The sequence below is a fragment of the Corylus avellana genome, chromosome 1 (assembly GCF_965113065.1).
Source record: "Corylus avellana chromosome 1, dhCorAvel1.hap1.2, whole genome shotgun sequence".
NCBI classification, from domain to species: Eukaryota; Viridiplantae; Streptophyta; class Magnoliopsida; order Fagales; family Betulaceae; genus Corylus; species Corylus avellana.
Window position 1 is genome coordinate 24560633 of NC_142490.1, and position 19006 is coordinate 24579638.

At 34.3% G+C, this 19006-nt stretch overlaps 1 protein-coding gene across 1 annotated transcript; it reads right to left on the minus strand.

Annotated features, from left to right (window-relative positions):
* Window positions 1-8276: 8276 nt before the first annotated feature.
* LOC132169532 (pectinesterase inhibitor-like) lies at window positions 8277-8801 on the minus strand. The gene has a single exon (XM_059580556.1). It carries the CDS (start codon window positions 8799-8801, stop codon window positions 8277-8279), a length of 525 nt encoding a protein of 174 aa, XP_059436539.1.
* Window positions 8802-19006: the final 10205 nt, after the last annotated feature.

Here is a 19006-nt window from a genome sequence, read left to right on the forward strand (position 1 = left end):
AAGACGATTCATAGCCTTCATAAAAACGAGCATGCTCTAGCTTGATATGGCTGCCTTGGCCTTTCTTTTCATTGCTCCTTTCCATGCTCTTGATCCTTTGCCGATGACAGGGATGTTACAAGATATTGCACTGTTCAAAGTCTTTGTCTAATTTTATAATTTTTTTTTTTTCACTGAACAGGTTATGGTGGGGCTGGATATGTCACATCTTGTATTCATGTTTTTAAGGGTTAACTACTTTATTAGTACTTCGGTTTACACGTTTTTATTTAGCTCTTTCTGTGTGATACCTCACCTATAGGAAAATGCAAAATCGATACCTTGTTAATTTTCGTCAGTCTAAATTAACAAAATTCCACGTCATCGCCACGTGTCACTCCTAAAATATGCCACATGTCACCCCAGACCAGCCTTGGGGGTGGCTGGCAAACCCCATTAGCCAAAATGGGGTGGCCGGCCACCACATAGAACTTTCAACTTTTTAATTTTTTTAGGTTTAGTTTATTTTATTATTTTTATTTTTTATGACACGTGGCATATTTTGGGAGTGACACATGGTGATGATGTTGAATTCTGTTAATTTAGACTGACGAAAACTAACGAAGTATCAATTTTGCATTTTCCCATAGGTAAGGTATCACATTTGGCTGTTTTGAAAACATAAGAAGGAAAAAAAATAAAAACGTGTAAACCGGTGTACTAATAAAGTAGTTAACCCTCTTTTTAATTTAATGTAAATTATATTTTGTTCAAAGAAAGTGTGGAATGCTTGTATGATATAGAAGTTTAATAGCAAATTTGACATTAGCAATTATATAAACAAAACCAAAAATTTAATAAATAAATTAAATATTAGGGTTAAATGCATTTTTAGTACTTGCGCTTTAACGTCTTTATTTTTTCTCACCTATGGTTCATTTTGTATTATAGATGATACCTCATTTATGGATAGATATTGAGATGGTACCACCGCCCATCTTCCGTTAATAAAACTAACGAACTTTCACATCAAAACAATCACAATGTGACATGAGTCATATGCATCTACAAAAATCGTGTTTTTTACTGACCAACCATTTCTGACGTGTCAATGGTACTGACACGTCAAAAAACCCTTCTAACATGTAATTTTTGATGTGTCTCAACGGTTAAGAGGGCGCATGTCAAAAAATTCAAGTTTTTGACGTGGCATTTTCACCACGTCAAAAATTTTTGATGTGTCAAAAACTGGAACGTCAAAAAAAAAAAAAAAATTTGACGTTCCAGTTTTACCACGTCATAATTTTTTTTGACGTGTCACACCATTTGGCACATCAAATATATATATATATATATATTTTCATTTATATATTTTCTGAATTATTTGGGTTTATACTAAAATTTACGTATTAACCTGATATCCAATACATTCAATATATGTCCAATATACATTCAATTTATTCAATATACATCAAGTATCCAATATCCAATACATTCAATTCAATTCAATCCAATCCAATACATCAAACATATCCAATACATCCAAGTAATCAAATACATCTAATTAATCAAATACATCCAATTAATCCAATACATTAAGCATGTCCAATACATCAAACATTTCCAATACATCCAATTAATCAAATACATCAAATATATCCAACCCCATTTCAAACATATCCAATACATCCAATTAATCAAATACATCAAATATATCCAACCCCATTTCAAACATATCCAATACATCCAATTAATCCAATACATCCAACCCAATACACATATAAAATTCCAATTCAATTTGCATATGCATACAATACATATGAAATTCCAACACAAATTAATTAAACAAAATTCCAACACATATACTACGTTCCAACACAACACAACACAAAACAAAACAAATATATACATCGAAAATACGTTCCAACACTACAAATATCTACATCGAAAATACGTTCCAACACAACACAAAACAAATATATAATCAAACTATTTCTATACTATCTGCTACAAATATACAACACATATAAGTTCCAACTAGTCTCAACAAACATATAGTTTGATCTAACCATATACATAGCAAATAGTAACAAAATATATATAAAACTTAACAAACAGTGTTGAGAAACCACGTGCTCAGTCCAGGTCAACATAGTCATCTCCCAACGCTTAATCTGCATTACCTGCAAATGGGTTGTGAACCAATGATAATCAATAAAAAAATTCAAAGCACAGATATACAGTGATGCAAATATATGTTAGTTTTAAAATGAACCACAGAAACAATGTGTTGCTAACTGAGACTTTTGTTGAGACACAATTCTAATAGTTAAAGTGATTGATGCGGGCTATAGTCATGTTAACTGAAGAATAACAAAAATAACACGAATATAACATTACCTCTGTCGGGCGCGGATCCAGAGGTCGACGCGAGCATGGCCTCAAGCTGACGGAAATGGGCCTCAAAGATGGCATCTTTCTCTACTATCTGAGTTTTTTGTTCTTCAATCTGTTTGGTCATCTCATCCATCGCATGTCTTTGTTGTGTCTACTCCTCTTCAAGTTCTCTAATCATATCCATCATCTGTGAGAACGAGGAGTTTCTAGGGTTCTGCGACTGTGTCTGGGACGATATATAGTATGAATGTATGTTGTCCCGCACCGGTAGAACATTCGGACCCACCTGTCGGACCCTGCCAGCGTACTCAACCTTATTTCCGTGCATCTGAGCATACACATCATTCGGGGTCCACCATACCGTCCCTTTAGTCACGCTCGACGTCAATGCCGGGTTAGTGGATATCAATTCCTTCATCCTCTCATGTACGTTAAATAACAAGTTAATATCTCATATAAAGAAGGTTAATCATAAATAATTTATCAAGTAATTGCACATCTCTCCCTGACCACATCATTTGAATAGTCACCGTCCTTCTTCGTGTGTGTCGAGATGTAAGCTTGCGCTCGAGTAAGAGTACTGCCCAAAGATAAGGCTTGCATATATATATATATCATCAAAAAAAAAAAACATAAACATACGGTTAGATACGTATATATATCTATATATATGCGGTAAATAACACAAATACTTCTTCATGTGTCGCCCTAGCAAAGCTCATCGACCCGGTGCAATGAGGTGTGTTGTTTTTCGCTCGCATTGCCTTCATGTAGGCAGCATACTCCTACATAAATACCATTTTTAATATGTCAGTCCTAACACAATTACAATTAATGAAACTACACTACACAATTACAATTAATGAAACTAAACTCGTGACCTACCTGATTCTTCGGGTCACACCATTTATCCAACAACACATCCAAGTCATAGGCGTTGTATTTCGAAACGGCATCTTGACCCATTCTCGCCTTCACGGTGTTAGGAGTATCTCCCGGCTGAATTTTTATCGCGTCTTTCACTAAGTGTCTCCAACTCGTTAGCTTCACGCCCATATCTCAGAACGCGTCATTTTTTATCGCATCGAGATTGTACTCAAGCGGGATGTAGAAGTCCGCCTGCACAAGTTAGAAAAGTAAGGCGTATAATTCACTCATTAACAGTGTTTAACATAATGAAATACACAAGCTAAAATATAACATATATTTTAACCATACCATCAAAGCGTCCCATATATCCTCTTTCGTACAGGGCGGTACTTCCGTCCAATCGTCTCGTAATCTAACATAATTCCAACTCCTTATGATGTTGCCGGTCGTCCTTCGAAATTTTATCCCGCTAAATCCTACGGGCTGCCATGCTCTATTGTACTCGCACACGACCTTTTTCCCAATAGGGGGACATCCCACGTCTTGTTCGATGGTTTAATGGTCACCACTTGAATATGGGTGTGCCCGTACGTCTCGACCGATGCCTAACACATTAATAATTACCGATGTTAATTATTTGGAATTCAATAGTAACTACATAACTTACATACGTATTCAATATTGGTATTTGAAGCATATATACTTACTTATTGTCCAGAGCTGGCGACTGCCCAACACTTCTGGAGCAAGGTCATCAGGCTGCGAGTCATGCATGGCACCTATCCCATCATCCACGTCCGCCGGTCCCTGTGTCTCGTTATCCTCCGGTTGCGATGGCTCACTGTAGTTCAAACTTGTGTTCTTGTGGGGAGGGAATAACTGCTCTACATGGCCATGTGAACATATCCCTAACTCGCTCATCGTAGGCGGCAGACTAGGCATATGATACTCTTGCTCCTTGTCGTATGGAGACAGCTGAGACTTATACCCCATCTGGGACCCTTCCACATGCTCTGGAAGTACTGGTCTATACCCCTAGTCATCTACCTGTGAGGACCTCCGTCGTCCACTCTTCCCCTTGATACTCATATCAACCTGTGAAACGCGTCACGCACCTAATTAATTATGTATACAATAAATAAAATATACATTACAATTACCAATCAATGTAGAAAGAAATAACAAAAAAGAAGTCAATTAATGTGAATTACATATATAATTTTATTTTTTTGAACCACATACTTTGGTTACTGGGACCCTAATTAAATAAAATAAATCTAGGTTAGTTAGTTAGTTGTTATTTTTTTTAGTGCATTTATTTAATTACATCGTTTCAATTTTTTGCTTCTTTTTTTTTTAACAAATAAACACTTACATTTAGCTTTAATTATAACATCTACATAATCTAAATTTGCAAAACCTAAACAAAGTTAAGGATATTTAAATGCATTTGTTATACATGGGGACCCTAGATAAAATAGATCTAGCTAGCTAGCTAGGTTATTTGTTGTTATTTTATTTTATTATTTTTTTTTTTTTCGTTTTTTATGACATTTACATAATCTAAATTTGTAAGACCTAAATGAATTTTTTATATATGGGGATCCTAGATAAAATAGATCTAGCTAGCTAGGTTATTTGTTTTTTTTTTTTTTTTTTTTTTTGTTTCTTATAACATTTATGATTTTGTTATATATGAGGACCATAGATAAAATAAATCTAGCTAGCTATGTTATTTGTTTTCTTTTGTTTTTTCCTTTGTTTTTTTTTTTTTAAAAAAAAAACATTTACATATTTATTCTAAATTTTCAAAATCTAAACAAAAATTAAAGTCCAAAATGGATATGCATTTGTTATTTGTTGTTGTTGTTGTTGTTGTTGTTTTTTTTTTTTTTTGGGTTTTGGTTTAAGCAAGTTTTGAGGTTTTTTGGTTTTGATAACGTGCATTTACAAAACCTGCACAATAAACCTAAACCTACACAAATTTTAGGTCTAAATCTAAATACAAAAACTTGTACAAAAAAAACCTAATTTCAAAAAATTTACGTACGTAATTTTGCATGCATGCATGCATGTATGCAAATACATTAAATAATATTCCCACCATACAAAACATATATCTCAAACAAATAAATTAATTAGCTAATATAACTACATCAATAATATATAATAATATACACTGTAAATTATATATTTATTTAATTTATTTAATAACGCACTGTATATATATATATATTCCTGATTTGGAGAGGCCGGAGAATCGCCGAAGGGAGGGCTCGTGACGGTCGGAGGGAGGAGTGGCGGTGACGGCCAGTGAGAGAGAGAACCACTGAGAGAGAGAGCGAGTGAGAGAGAGAACGGCCGGTAGCGAGCTAGCTAGTGAGAGAGAGAATGCGGGTGAGAGAAAGAAATGTGGAAGGGAGGGCTGTGTGAAAAACGGCCGACGGTGAAAAAAAAGTGGCAGAGGGGAGGGCTGTGGCGCGCGCGGGGGAGAGAAAGAAAGAGAGGGAGGAAAAAAAAAAAAAAAAAAAAAAGGAAAAAGGAGAACCCAGCTAGCAGCTGGATGTGCACCTTCCCGAGGAACTTCTTGACGTGTCAACACAGGACACATCAAGAAGTTCTTGACGTGCCACATGTGGCACGTCAAGAATTATAAGCCTGTATTTTATTATATTTTATATTTTCTGTTCACATCTCTTATAATATATACTTTCCTCCAACAATATTTTGTTTCTTTATTCACTTTTAATATGTTTTTTTCGCAGTCCAAGTTCTTCATTTCTCCTTGCCTAATATGGAAAGAATATAATTTTTTTTTTTAAAAAAAAAAAATACTACATTAACTCTCATTTTATAAGGTTAAGTATTTAAATTATTTTATTATTAACATATAGTTTAATTGCATAACAGCTATATATATAAGGAGTGCTACATATCCCAGATTTTCTTCTCAAAAGTTAATTCTCAAATGATGTGTCACCATTTTATGACGTGTCCACATGTGACACATCAAGAAATTATTAAAAGATAAATTTTGAATTTTGAATTTATATCATTTTTTTTTCTCTTATATAATACATTATATAAAATCCATAATACATAATATACTTAAAACTAATTAGAGAACAAATAAATTAATATTCTAGATGTACAAGTTATAAAATCCATTTTTTCGTGAGGGCTCAATAATTCACTCACCGAGAATCAGATTGAGCTTCCAGGCATTTCCACCGTAGGATCAATGAAAAATTGAGATAAGTGAAGGACTCGCCGAACACATATTTTGTGTTGGCCGGGTTCATGTAGGGTTTGCGGGTCTTATAAAATAAATGTATTATGTATGTCATATTTTTTAAAAATTAATATGGCTATCATATTAATATTACTATAATGATTTATGCATAATGATATCATATCATATTAATATGGCTATCATTTCATTTCATACTAATATTAGTGAAATGTTTGATTTATATATGCATGATAATATTAATTTATACAATACGTATATACCAATTAAAATTAATTTACTACCTAATTAATTATACAATATGTATAATTAATTATACAATAATATGCATGATAATAAATTTTTGACGTGTTAATGGAACACGTCAAAAATTTTTTACGTGCCTTTTCTGCATGTCAATAAATTTTTGACGTGGGATTTACACATGTCAAAAATTATTGACGTGTCATAATGGCACATCAAAAATTATTGACGTGGCATTTAGACACGTCAAAATTTTTTGACATAAATACTATATTGACATGTTTATTTAGCCACGTCAAAAATTATTGACGTGACAAGCATGAGTTACTGTTTGCCACGTCAATATAGTCCCTAATTTTTGTAGTGTGCCCCAACAAAAAATTAAAAAAAAATAAAAAATAAAAAATAAAAAATAAAAAAAAAGGTGGCTCGAGCAACGCATTTGGGAAAAATGGGGTTGGCTGACCACCCCCATTTTGCCCTAAGGGGTGGCTTGAGAAACACCTGGCCGGTTTGAGGGTGGGTGGGCCACTAGCAACTTGCAAAATGGGGGTTGTCGAAACCAACTCCAATAGTTTTCGGGTGGCTCGACCACTCCTGTTTGTCTTGAAGTAGTTTCAGACACCCCAGACCGGCCGTATGGGGGTGGCCGAACCACCCCCATGACTTTTAGGGTGGTTTAGCCGCCCCCATGGGTAGCCCTCATACAAAAACATTTTGGTTTAGGACTTTTAGTGGTGGCCGAACCACCCCTAAAGATGTTAAAACTTATGTACCAAAAAGGCATTTAACCCTAAAAATTATTAGTAATGACTTCAAGGTTGTTAATAAGCTATCATCAGCCTGATAATAAGCAACAACTTTACATCCTTAATGATAAATTTTGTTTTGAGTACTGAAACTATTGTCAACGACCCTAAACATTATCAGCAATGACAAAAGTCGTAGTTGTTGGATCGGGCATTTGACCATCTTATCTGAAAACTAATTGGTGTCTAGTGAGGGAAGCCAAATTTTTTTATGGCATTTGAAATCACACCCCGCAATGCATGTTCTAAGAGCCATTCAAGTGAGCAGAGTGGCATTTTTATACCTCAACAATCACTCACTCAACATGACTCTCCTGCGACTCGAATCCATGACCTTGGCTTTGATACCATTTGTTGGATCGGCCCTTTGACCATCTCATCTGAAAATCAATTGGTGTCTAATGAAAGAAGCCAAAGCCTTTTAAAACATTTGAAATCGCACCTCGCAAGGCATGTTCTAAGAGCCATTCAAGTGAACAGAGCGGTATTGTTTTACCTCAACGATCGTTAATAACGTCAAAGCATTACCTAAGACTTATTAGCAATAAAAGTCATTAGCGACCGCTTGTGTACTTTTAACGACGAGTCATGCTAAGGACCTATATTTTTGTAGAATAAAAATCAAGAGAAAGGAGAACCAAAAACAAAATGTTAAAAGAAATGGAACAACCTCCATAATACTAATAATTTAGAAATATTAATTATTCATGGAAAGATAATTATAGTGATCAAAAAAGGAGATGTAGAATGGTCTTTACATCATTGGAAAACCTGGATAGCAATGTATTTTTTTCAGTCAACTCTGGTATGTCAAACCTGCTACAATAAACAGCATTCTGATTAAGATAATCCACACTTTGGAATGCCTTATCATACTTCCCCTGGTCAAAAGATGGGAGACCCTGCTCTTTAATTTTGTAGAGGCTTATGTTATAACCATTGAAACACGCTGAGCGCTCTGCCCATGTTAAATAGCCAGATGCATGGTTCAGCAAGTAATAGGCCACTCCTGCAGTCTCATTTGTTTTGGCTAAACTTAATTCCAAGGCAATCCTAGAAAGGCCCTTAAGATCGGCAGTCGAAGTCCGAGGATCCGACTCCAAAGTTGAGGTGCAAACGTCGGGAAAGGCGCTGCTGCTGCAAGTTTTGGTTATTAGGGCCTTGCCAGTCTCTTCGGCAGCTGTCCCACATTGAAAAATTGCTACTAAGATCACAAGGAGGGGGAGAGAAACACCAAGTTGTTTAATGCCCATTTTTCCTGCACAATGAAGAGCTTATTGCGAGTTTCTTAATTTGCCCGTCTTTTTATACTATCAATGTGAACTAATTGTGGCTCCTTGACCATATTTGTGGTCAGTTTTTTTGGCCCAATTATTGTGGGAAATAAATACAGCACTTTAAGAAAATCCTAATCATTTTTTCTTTAATTAGCTTATATCCACACCTACCTTGTTGCTATTTTTCATTATTCCAATATATTTAACTGACATGACATGCTCAATCTACTTTTAGATCAATCTTAATTAAAAAAAGAAAACAAATTTAATGGTGGATTGAGCATGCCTTATCAACTAAATATGCTAAAAAATTACTGAAATAACGCAAAATGGCATTTCTCTTCCTTGACATTGTAGATATTAGTAGGCCCACAACCAACAACAACAAAACTCCCCAACCACCAACAAAACAAGACCACATGGCTCTGGTGATGCCCCAAAATTTAAAAAACCCTAAAAGAAATGCAACCTTTTGAAAAACAATCGTTAGCATTAACCACTTTCATAATGCAACTATTACTTGCGAATGTTTTAAAAACTTTTTATTTGAAAAGCAACCAAAAATCTAAATTTTAGATTTTGATCGAACCTTCAACCCTAAACCATCGAACGTTCGACCTTAACCCTAGCACGGACGTTCAAGCCTGGACCACACGAACGTTCGACCTGTAATGTTAAAACCGTTGGCTAATAGTACACTGAACGTTCAATGATAGTTTAAAAAGCAATTTTAACCCATTATCGACATTTTTAGCATTTTGCACACCCCTTGTAATATCCGAAAACTTAAGGGACTTCATCATTTCCATAGTTGCAAAAAAAAAATAATAATAATAATAATTCTAAAAAAAATTGCCTGATGTGTGGTGGGGGATGACTCAACCCCACCAAAACCTCTCTGTTTTTTTTTTTTTTTTGGAAAGTCCACATACCCCCCTCAAACTTTAACCCAATTGACAATGTCCCCCCAAACTTTTAGTTGTGGCAATGTCCTCCAAACTACCAAAAATTGTCAATGTTCAACCTAATGGCGAAACTACCCTTAGTAAAATAAATACTAAAAATACTAAAACTTCTAAAAACAACGTAAAACTTAAAATATATATATATATATATATATATATATATATATATATATATATATATATAATAATAATAATAATAATAATAATAATAATAATAAATTAAAAAAAAATTATTTTTTTATAAATATTGAAAATTTTCTCTCTTTTTTTTTTCAAAATTTTGTTTTATAATTTTTTTTTTAAAATAAAACTTCTGTTTTTAAAAAAAATTAAAAAATTTCGTTTAAAAAAATTAAAAATTTTCGTTTTTTGAAATAAAATTAGAAAAATATTTGTTTTCTAAAATAAAAATTCCCCTTTTTTTTTAAAAAAAAATATATGTTCAAAAAAAAAAATCGTTTTTTAAATTATAATTTTCGTTTTTTATAAAAAAAATTATTTATTTTTTGAATTTATAGGAGTATTTTTGTCTTATTGAGAAATTTATAAGAGTATTTTTATCTTAGGAAAATATAAAAAAGCCTCACAAACTACCAGCCATTTACAATATAGCCCCCAATGTTCAAAAGATACTAAAGTAGCCCCCAAACTACTAAAATGTATCAAAAAGACCACTTATTTTTTTATATTCCTATAACACCCATATTCTTGTAACAAATAAAATAATAAAATAATTGTAAAAAAAACACAATCAAATATTTTTTGAAAGAAATAAATAATTAATCAATGTAATTGGCCTAAATTACAAATTGCTTCATGCCGTATTAAAGTAAAATGAATTTGGTAGTTTGGTGGCCTACTTTAGTACTCTCTTTTTTTTTTTTGGAATATCTTAAGAACCATATCTTTGATTTTACTTTAATACAATATGAAGCAATTTGTAATTTAAGCCAACTTCATAGTTTGGGGGGCTTTTTTATATTTTTTCCTTTTATCTTTTTGTTAAACTTAAAGCATTCCCAGCAACTACTCGATCATTTTGCCTAAATTTAAGGATTCAAATTACTTTTTTTTTTTTTGACATGTCTGTACAAGAGGGGGGATGGGGATTCAAACTAGTAACCTCCGCTTCATTAGGCGTGGTCCCAGCCAATTAAGCTACCTCTTGAGGATGGATTCAAATTACTTTTTACTTCCCTATGCCAATTTGCTCCCCAATAACTTCCCTAAATGCTTCCTTATATCATTAAAATATTATATTTTTATTTTACTTTTTTTATATTTTATTCCTTTAATTTATACTTTCTCTCTCCCTCATATTTTCTTCTTTCTTTCCGATGCAGCAACCCATTTCTTCTTCTTATGATTTCTTCCTTTTCTTCTCCTCCCAGCAAGGAAACTAATGTCCTCACTCCTGTCCCTATGATCCTCTTGCACCCAACCACCTCAAATTTCTTCAATTTCCAACACCCCTTCACAATAGCTATCAACCCCATGTCGTCCAAGTCCGCCAAGTTCTTTATCGACAGCGACTCCAGCCCTTCGCACAGCGTGACCCCATCCAACTGTGACCTAATCGGCGTGCACACGTCTTGATGCCTTGTGTCATTGATTTGATTTATGGGTTTCTTTGGTTTGATTTAATTTATGGGTTTCCAATTTTCGCTGCCCACTGCACGACGACGGTGGCTTAACCACCGTTCTTCAGTCTCTCTCTCGGCTTGAACAGAACGCTCACCATTCTCTCTCAATCTCGAACTTTCTCTCTTTTCAGTCTCCTCTCTACCTTGTGTAGAACATGGATGAAAGTTGAGAGGTTGAAGAAGATGGAGTTTTTGGAGAGAGAGGTGTGTTGAGCAATGTTTTGCAGAGAGATGGCGTGTTGACAGGAAAGAGAAAGAGTTTTTTTTTTCAATTTAATAAACCTTTGGATCACTACAGTTGAACCCAATGTTTTGGTTTCAAGTGTAGCATCATGGTTTAAGGAACCATATAGAGAATTTGCTGTGGGATCTTTTTTGCTATTTTTTAACATATTTCCTAAACTTAGGGAACAGACTCCCTTAACTGAGAATGCTCTTAGGGTGGACATTAACACTATTAGGTAGTTTAGAGGGTACATTAATTGTCACGATTGAAGGCTGGGTTTTAATCAAAAACTCAACTATCTTCGGCTGTTAGCATTAGATAAGAAGAAAAGAAAGAAAGAAATAGAATAGGCGAGAGAAAGTAACCCAGAAGAAAAGAGGGGGAAGGAAAAGGGAGAAGAGAAAAAGAAAAAGAAAAGGAGAGAGGAGAGAGGAGAACCAAGAGAGAGACAAAGTAGAGGAGAAACAGGGGAGAAAAGAGGGAGTAGAGAAAAGAGAAAGAAAGAAGAGTGAGAAGGAAATCGGTTGAGGTAAAAGCCTCTTCTTCCACGGTGAAGATTTTCTTGTCTTTAATGTATTTGATGACTTTATAAAGCAATCTTAGTGTATTTTGGTGTTTTGGCCATGGGAAAGAGTGGGTGTTCAAAATTTCTTTGGGATTTTTTATTTCTTATGTTTTGGGTGCTTTTCTTTTGGGAGATCTAGTGGAGAGATACCGATTGGGAGTGACTCCTTGATGATTTTGAAATATACAGTAGATGTAGAACTGAAATTCTGCCTTGGGTGATTGGAATTTGAGTCTATACTTGTTGGTATTTATCTGATTGTGTTGGGTTGTCACTTTGGGCCTTTGGGGGTTTCACGTGACCTGAACATAGGCTAGATGATTTTCCTTTGCTCTGTCGACAGTATTATGAAAAGGAAACCACATACACTTTTAAGGGCTTTACACACTTGAGTTTAACTGAGGATGATTGAACATGATGAAGAGGAAGGAAAAAGGACATCAATATAAAATGAGAAGAGAAGAAAAAGATAAAAACATGGAAAAGAAGGAATGTCTTTTATTGTGGACGTGTAGAAAAAGAAGGATTGAGGAAAAATAAGAGAATGGGCTTAAAAGCAAAGTGAAAGGTTGATTTTTAGGAAGTTATTGTTTAAAGAACATGCATTTTGTTAGTTTTTTTTTTAATTGAATGAGGGGAAAGGGTTACAAGGGATATTTAATTGTTAGTTTAGGTATTGATATTTAATTGTTTTGCTTTGAAGGACAAGCAACATAGATTGAGGCGTGATAATCTCCACAATAGTTGTGCATAAAATTGAAATGAGTAGAACTGATTAATCAAGGTTTTAATGAATTCAACACACCCAAATGCAAGGTTTTTAAAATAAAATATGTAAACTCTAAATAAAGTGTATTTGGGTGTATATACGGTTAAATTATCAGTTATCTCAAAAATTTAAGCTGGTAGAAATAGATAAATTTAGTCACTTAATCGTTAGTTTAACACTCCCCCTCACGTGTGGACTCAGACTTCCTTTTAGTAGGTGATGCCTAACACGTGAAATATTTAATTTAAATGGAGGACGAATTGACAGAATCAAGGTTCGATCTCAGGACCTTTGGCTTCGATACCATGTTAAATTACCACTTATCTCAAAAGTTTAAGCTTATAGGAAGAGATAAATTTAATTACTTAATCATTAGTTTAACATATACATGTGCATATATCATATTATCATTGATTCTCAAAAGAAATGTGAAATTTTAAATAAATCATGCAATGATGCATAATGTGATTATTGATATGTTGGTGCATTCATGAGATTTATATGTAAAAGTTATATATGCGAATTGCATAGATTGATCTGAAAAGGCATTCGTTTACCAATGTGACATATGATAATTTTATGATGAAATATGACATTGAGTTTCAAGAAGTGGATTTTGGCACGTTATTTATGATTTATGAAAGATTAATATTGACTGTGAGCACCTTGATTATTATTTGAAACTCCCTTTGGCATAGTAAGAGTTATAAGCTTGGTACCGAAGCTAATCCTTATATAAGGACATCGACGTACAGTTGGGTCCCAAATTTTGGGATCATGCAACCATGTGTGCTTTAGAGGAGAAGCAACATGGCAATTGGTCATGGGTGGATCCCTTATGGAAATTATACGGGCAATCCCATGGCCAGAGACTCCAAGGGTGCCACTTCTTCTTTCCTTAGAAGAGGTTTCAGTCCCAATATGGGGACCGCACAACCCAGTTAGACGGGGCGAAAACATTTGACAACCATTGTATGACATTGGCAGATGGTTTTAATATATTTTGAATCATTGCATTATCTTTATTGCTCACAGTAAGAATGATTACCTATGTGTACAATTGATTTTCATGGTTACCGAATGTCATAAAATATAATACTTCATATCTTGTTTTGGAAAATATTGAGATTTGTTCTGTTAAGTTATGTGCATAGTTTCAACTAGTAAATGACTCGACATCACTCCCTTGATTAATTATTTCTACTTACTGAGGTTGTTCATAATATTATATTTACACTTTTTCAGAGATAGCAAAGGCTTAATAGCAGTTATCCCGAGGAAAATTGAGGATTTTGAAGCTTAGCAAAAGACTGCTCATCCAGTGAAGAACTAGGCAAAACGTTAGTTTGAAAAATCCTATGCCTTTTATAATTTAATCAAGTGGACGAAGCATTCTTGAATGGCTAGCTGATGATTTATAGAACATATTAAAGAATACAGATGCCATGGTTAACCTATGGGAAATTTTAAAGACAGATATTTGTGGAAGTGTTATAAAGAGACAAATAGGCTTTATGAACCATTGCAGGATCGGGGCATTACACCCCTCCCCTATAAATAAGACCATCCTTCAATCCTCAAACCTCACCCATCACCCCTACACCTCAACCCTAAACCTAGAGTGAGAAAGAGATTATAGAGAGCGGAAGAGATTTTGAAGTTGTTGGCCATTTTCAAGTTAAACCCCTTTGTACTAAGTTGGATTTCATGTTGTTCTTATAATTTTCATGCTTGAGTCCAAACGTTCGACCATGAGCCCGAATGTTTGGACAATGTCCAGAATGGGCAATAGGGTTTTATGACCCTTTCTATAGTTTGCCTCTCGTTAGGAGTCTATGTGTTTTCAATAGATTTTCTAGTAACACTAGAATATGTTTCAATATAGCAGGAACTTATGATTTCAGAGGATTTGAACGAACGTACGCGGTAAGAAAATACTTATGACTGCTTTCCATAAAAGCCTGTGATATGTCAGGTGACTGAGCATGTGTATGGTATGAGCCTATTTACTTTTCATAAAATTGGGTATGTCTAATTAAACGACTAACGATATGCATCGTATGATACACAGGTATCTACGGCATAATAGTCATGGATTTACTATATAAGCTTGATTCTATGGTCAAAGAATGTGTGTATGTTATATGGGTCTTGAATTCAATGATTGTTCGTGACCGGTGCAATCATGTTTGATTGGCAGGTCACTATAGATAATAAGTTATCAGCAACAAATTATCGTTGATCGGCGACAGCATCTCGTTCTAAGTTTTGAAGTTATTAGAGATGACCCTAAACATTATCATCAATGACAGTCATCGATGATATGGTCAAAGTATTTGCAAAGACTTTAGAACTTTTAGCTACCACAATGTCATGGCTAAATAACTTCTTCTTTTTCTTTTTCTTTTTTTTTTTTCTTTTTTTTGTTTTGTTTTGTTTTGTTTTGTTTTTTTTTTTTTTTTTTTTTTTTTTTTTTTGCAGTCGTAAAGGATGGCGTAGTAAAACCCGATAGCTAGAGGAATATGTGGAAGGATAAAATAAAAATCAGGAAAAGAGAACAAAAAAATAAATAAATAAAGAAATGGCACATCCTCCATAATACTTTGATATTTTAGAAATATTTATTCATGTAAAAGATAATTACAGTGATCAGAATAGGAGATGTATGATGGTCTTTACATCAGTGGTAAACCTGGATAGCATTGTATTTTTTTCAGCTAACTCTGGTCTGCAAATGGCTCTATCTATTATTCATTGTGAAGGCAAAGAAAAGATGATGCCAGTGAATCAACTGATTGACTTGTAATGTTGTTTTGTTTAGCCAATGAGAAAGATGATTGGAGAAAGGCTTTCTAAGAAGTCCTTAAGGTGTGTAGTCTGTATTGGCTTAGGATTTCATCCTTTGTCTTTTACCATTAGAATCATCTACTAAATCATGCATCTTAAAACTTGTATGATTATGATTTTTTACTTCATTTTTCATTCATCATTTTGTTTTGTGAACCTTTTGCAAAGAATACCTTCAAAATATGATAAGGATTCTCAGCAGGAAATTGCTAGTAAGTGTAATTCATTATGCATCTTGTTTTCTGTTCTAATATATAAAAGGTGAAAATTCCGAGCACTTATCTCTACATGTCTGCCTTCTTGATTCAAATTTCTCACTGTTAACAATTGTTGTGCATTCTACTCATTTAAAAATTTTATTGCCTTTTATTTGAGTTTCTTGTTATGCACTAATGCTGTAATTATCCTATATAATTGTTTTTTTAGGAAAACTGTTGGATCAGGCGTTTGACAAACTCATCTAACAACTAATTGGTGTTCAGTGAAGGAAGCCAAAGCCTTTTATGGCATTCAAAAGCACATCCCGCAATGAATGTTTTAAGAGCCATCCAAATTAGCAAAGTGGCATTATTGTACCTTTACAGAAACTTTCATCTATTTTGGAACAACCCAAAAGGCCAGCATATTAGTAATATATTCCTATGCTTGATTTGTGTATGGTTTTGAATAAAATTAAACTTTTTTTTTTTTTTTTTTTTTTTTTTTGAGTGGGAAGTATTTACAGGAAGACGATTGATCATAGGCTTAATAAAAACGAGCATGCTCTTGATATGGCTGCCTTTGCCTTTCTTTTCACTGCTCCTTTGCAAGCTTTTATTATTATTATTATTATTATTATTTTCACTGAACAGGTTATGGCCTGCATGCCTGGATATGTTAAATAAGGTGTAGTGATGAGTGTAATTTATGTTACATCTTGTATTCATATTTTTAATATAATAAATTATATTTTTTTCAAAGAAAGTGTTGAATACATGTATGATATAGGATTTTAATAGCAAATTTGACATTAGCAATTATATAAACAAAAACCAAAAATTTAATAAACTAATTAAATATTAGGGTTAAATGCATTTTTAGTACATGCGCTTTACGTCTTTATTTTTTCCCACCTATGTTTCATTTTGTATTATAGATGATACCTCATTTATGGCTAGATATGAAGATGCATGGTACCATCCTCCATCTTCCATTAATAAAACTAATGGATTTCCACATCAAAACAATCACAATGTTACACTTGTCATATGCCCCAACAAAAAATTAAAAAGTCGCAAAATAATTAAAAATAGAAATATTTTAAAAAAAAAAATTTTAAAAGGTGGTTCGAGTAACCCCTTTTCGGCAAAATGGGGCTGGTCTAAGTGGTGGCAGGAGCAACCCCTCACCAAACCCCAAGGGTCCTTGGGAGTGGTTCGACCACTTGCAACTTGCAAAATAAGGAATGTCCAAACCACCAGCAATAGCTTTGAGGTGGCTCAACCACCCCCGTTTGGTAGGGAGGGGTTTCAGATACCCCAGGCCAGCCGATCTGAGGGTGGCCAATTGGGGTGGTTCGGCCTCCCCCACGGATAAAACAAACAAAAAAATTTAGGGTTTAGGACTTTTAGTGGTGGCTGAACCACCCCTAAAGGCCTTAAAACTCATGTACCATAAATGCATTTAACCTTCAAAATGATTAGCAACGACTTCAAGGTTGTTAATAAGCTATCACCGGCCTGATAATAAGTGACAAATTTACATCGTTACTGATAAATTTCATTTTGAGTTCTGAAACTAATATCAACGATCCTAAACATTATCAACAATGACAAAAGTCCTCGCTATTGGATCGGGCCTTTGACCTTCTCATTTGAAAACTAATTGGTGTCCTGTGAAGGAAGTCAAAGCCTTTTATGGCTTTTGAAATATCATCCCACAATGGATGTTCTAAGAGTCATTCAAATAAGCAGAGCAGCATTATTGCACCTAGGGGTGTTATGTGAGCAAGCCGCTCGCGAGCAAGCTCGGGATCGGCTCGTATAAGCTCGGCTCGTGCTCGACTCGATTATTAAATGAAACGTTTTGTGAACACAAATCCTAGCTCGAATATTAAATGAAGCAAGCTCGGCTCGACTCGGTTAGGCTCGTGAACAAGCTCGTATAAGCTCGTGTGTGTGTGTGTCTATATATATATATAAACTAAGTAATACATAATTAATTATAAATCTCATAATTATTAAAATCTTAAAATTGCATTTATATTTAAGCGTTAGAAAATGAAAAATTTAGACCCTTCGTGATCAAAGAGAGAGAGAGAGAGCAATCATTAAAAAGAGCCCGATTCAATTAGAGCAGACCCAAACGAAAGAAAGAAGAATCAAGCAGAAACTATTGAGGGAGATTGCGAAAGGCAGAAACTATTGAAGAATCAAACAGACCCAAACACTATCACTACCTGTCTGGTGAGCGAGAGTGAGAGAGTGGGAAATGAGAGTTCAGGTGGAAGATGCGCTATGACTAGTAAGGGAGATTGAGAGAGAGACATTGAAAAAATATTTTTTTGTTGGGGGCGTTGTCTCAATGCAATCTGATGTCCCACATTGTTAAGAAAACATCAATCCCCAAGTTTGCTTATCTATAAAAGGATGCATATCCTCTCCCTTTGAAACCAAATGCATTGTTGTATTGACTCAGGCTCCATACTCGACTAATCAGGCTAAGCAAATGCTCATATGCAAACTAACTTCTTAAGCCGTTTAAGAGTACTTAAAGTTTTTTTTTTTTTTTTTAAACAAAAACATTAAATATAAGAGCTAGCTCACGAGCTGGCTCGGCTCGACTTATTATTAGCTCGAGCTCGATTTTTTTGGCTCGCCCTTGAGCTCGAGCTCGAGCTCGAGTAAAATTTAAACGAACTAAGCCTGAACAAAGGAAGCTCACTCAAGCTCGGCTCGTTTACACCCCTAATTGCACCTCAACAATCACTAATAAGGTCAAAGCATTTCCAATGACTTATCAGCAACAAAAGTCATTAGCGACCACTTTTGTACCTTTAACCGCGAGTCATGCTAAAGAGCTATATTTTTGGAGAATAAAAATCAAGAGAAAGAAGAACCAGAAAAAACAAAAAGTTAAGGAAATAACACAGCCTCCATGATACTGATTGTAACAATCTGATATAGCG

What these genes read in the sequence shown, in the direction of transcription:
- LOC132169532 (XM_059580556.1), bottom strand. Translation starts at nt 8,801, where the DNA reads ATGGGCATTAAACAACTTGGTGTTTCTCTCCCCCTCCTTGTGATCTTA.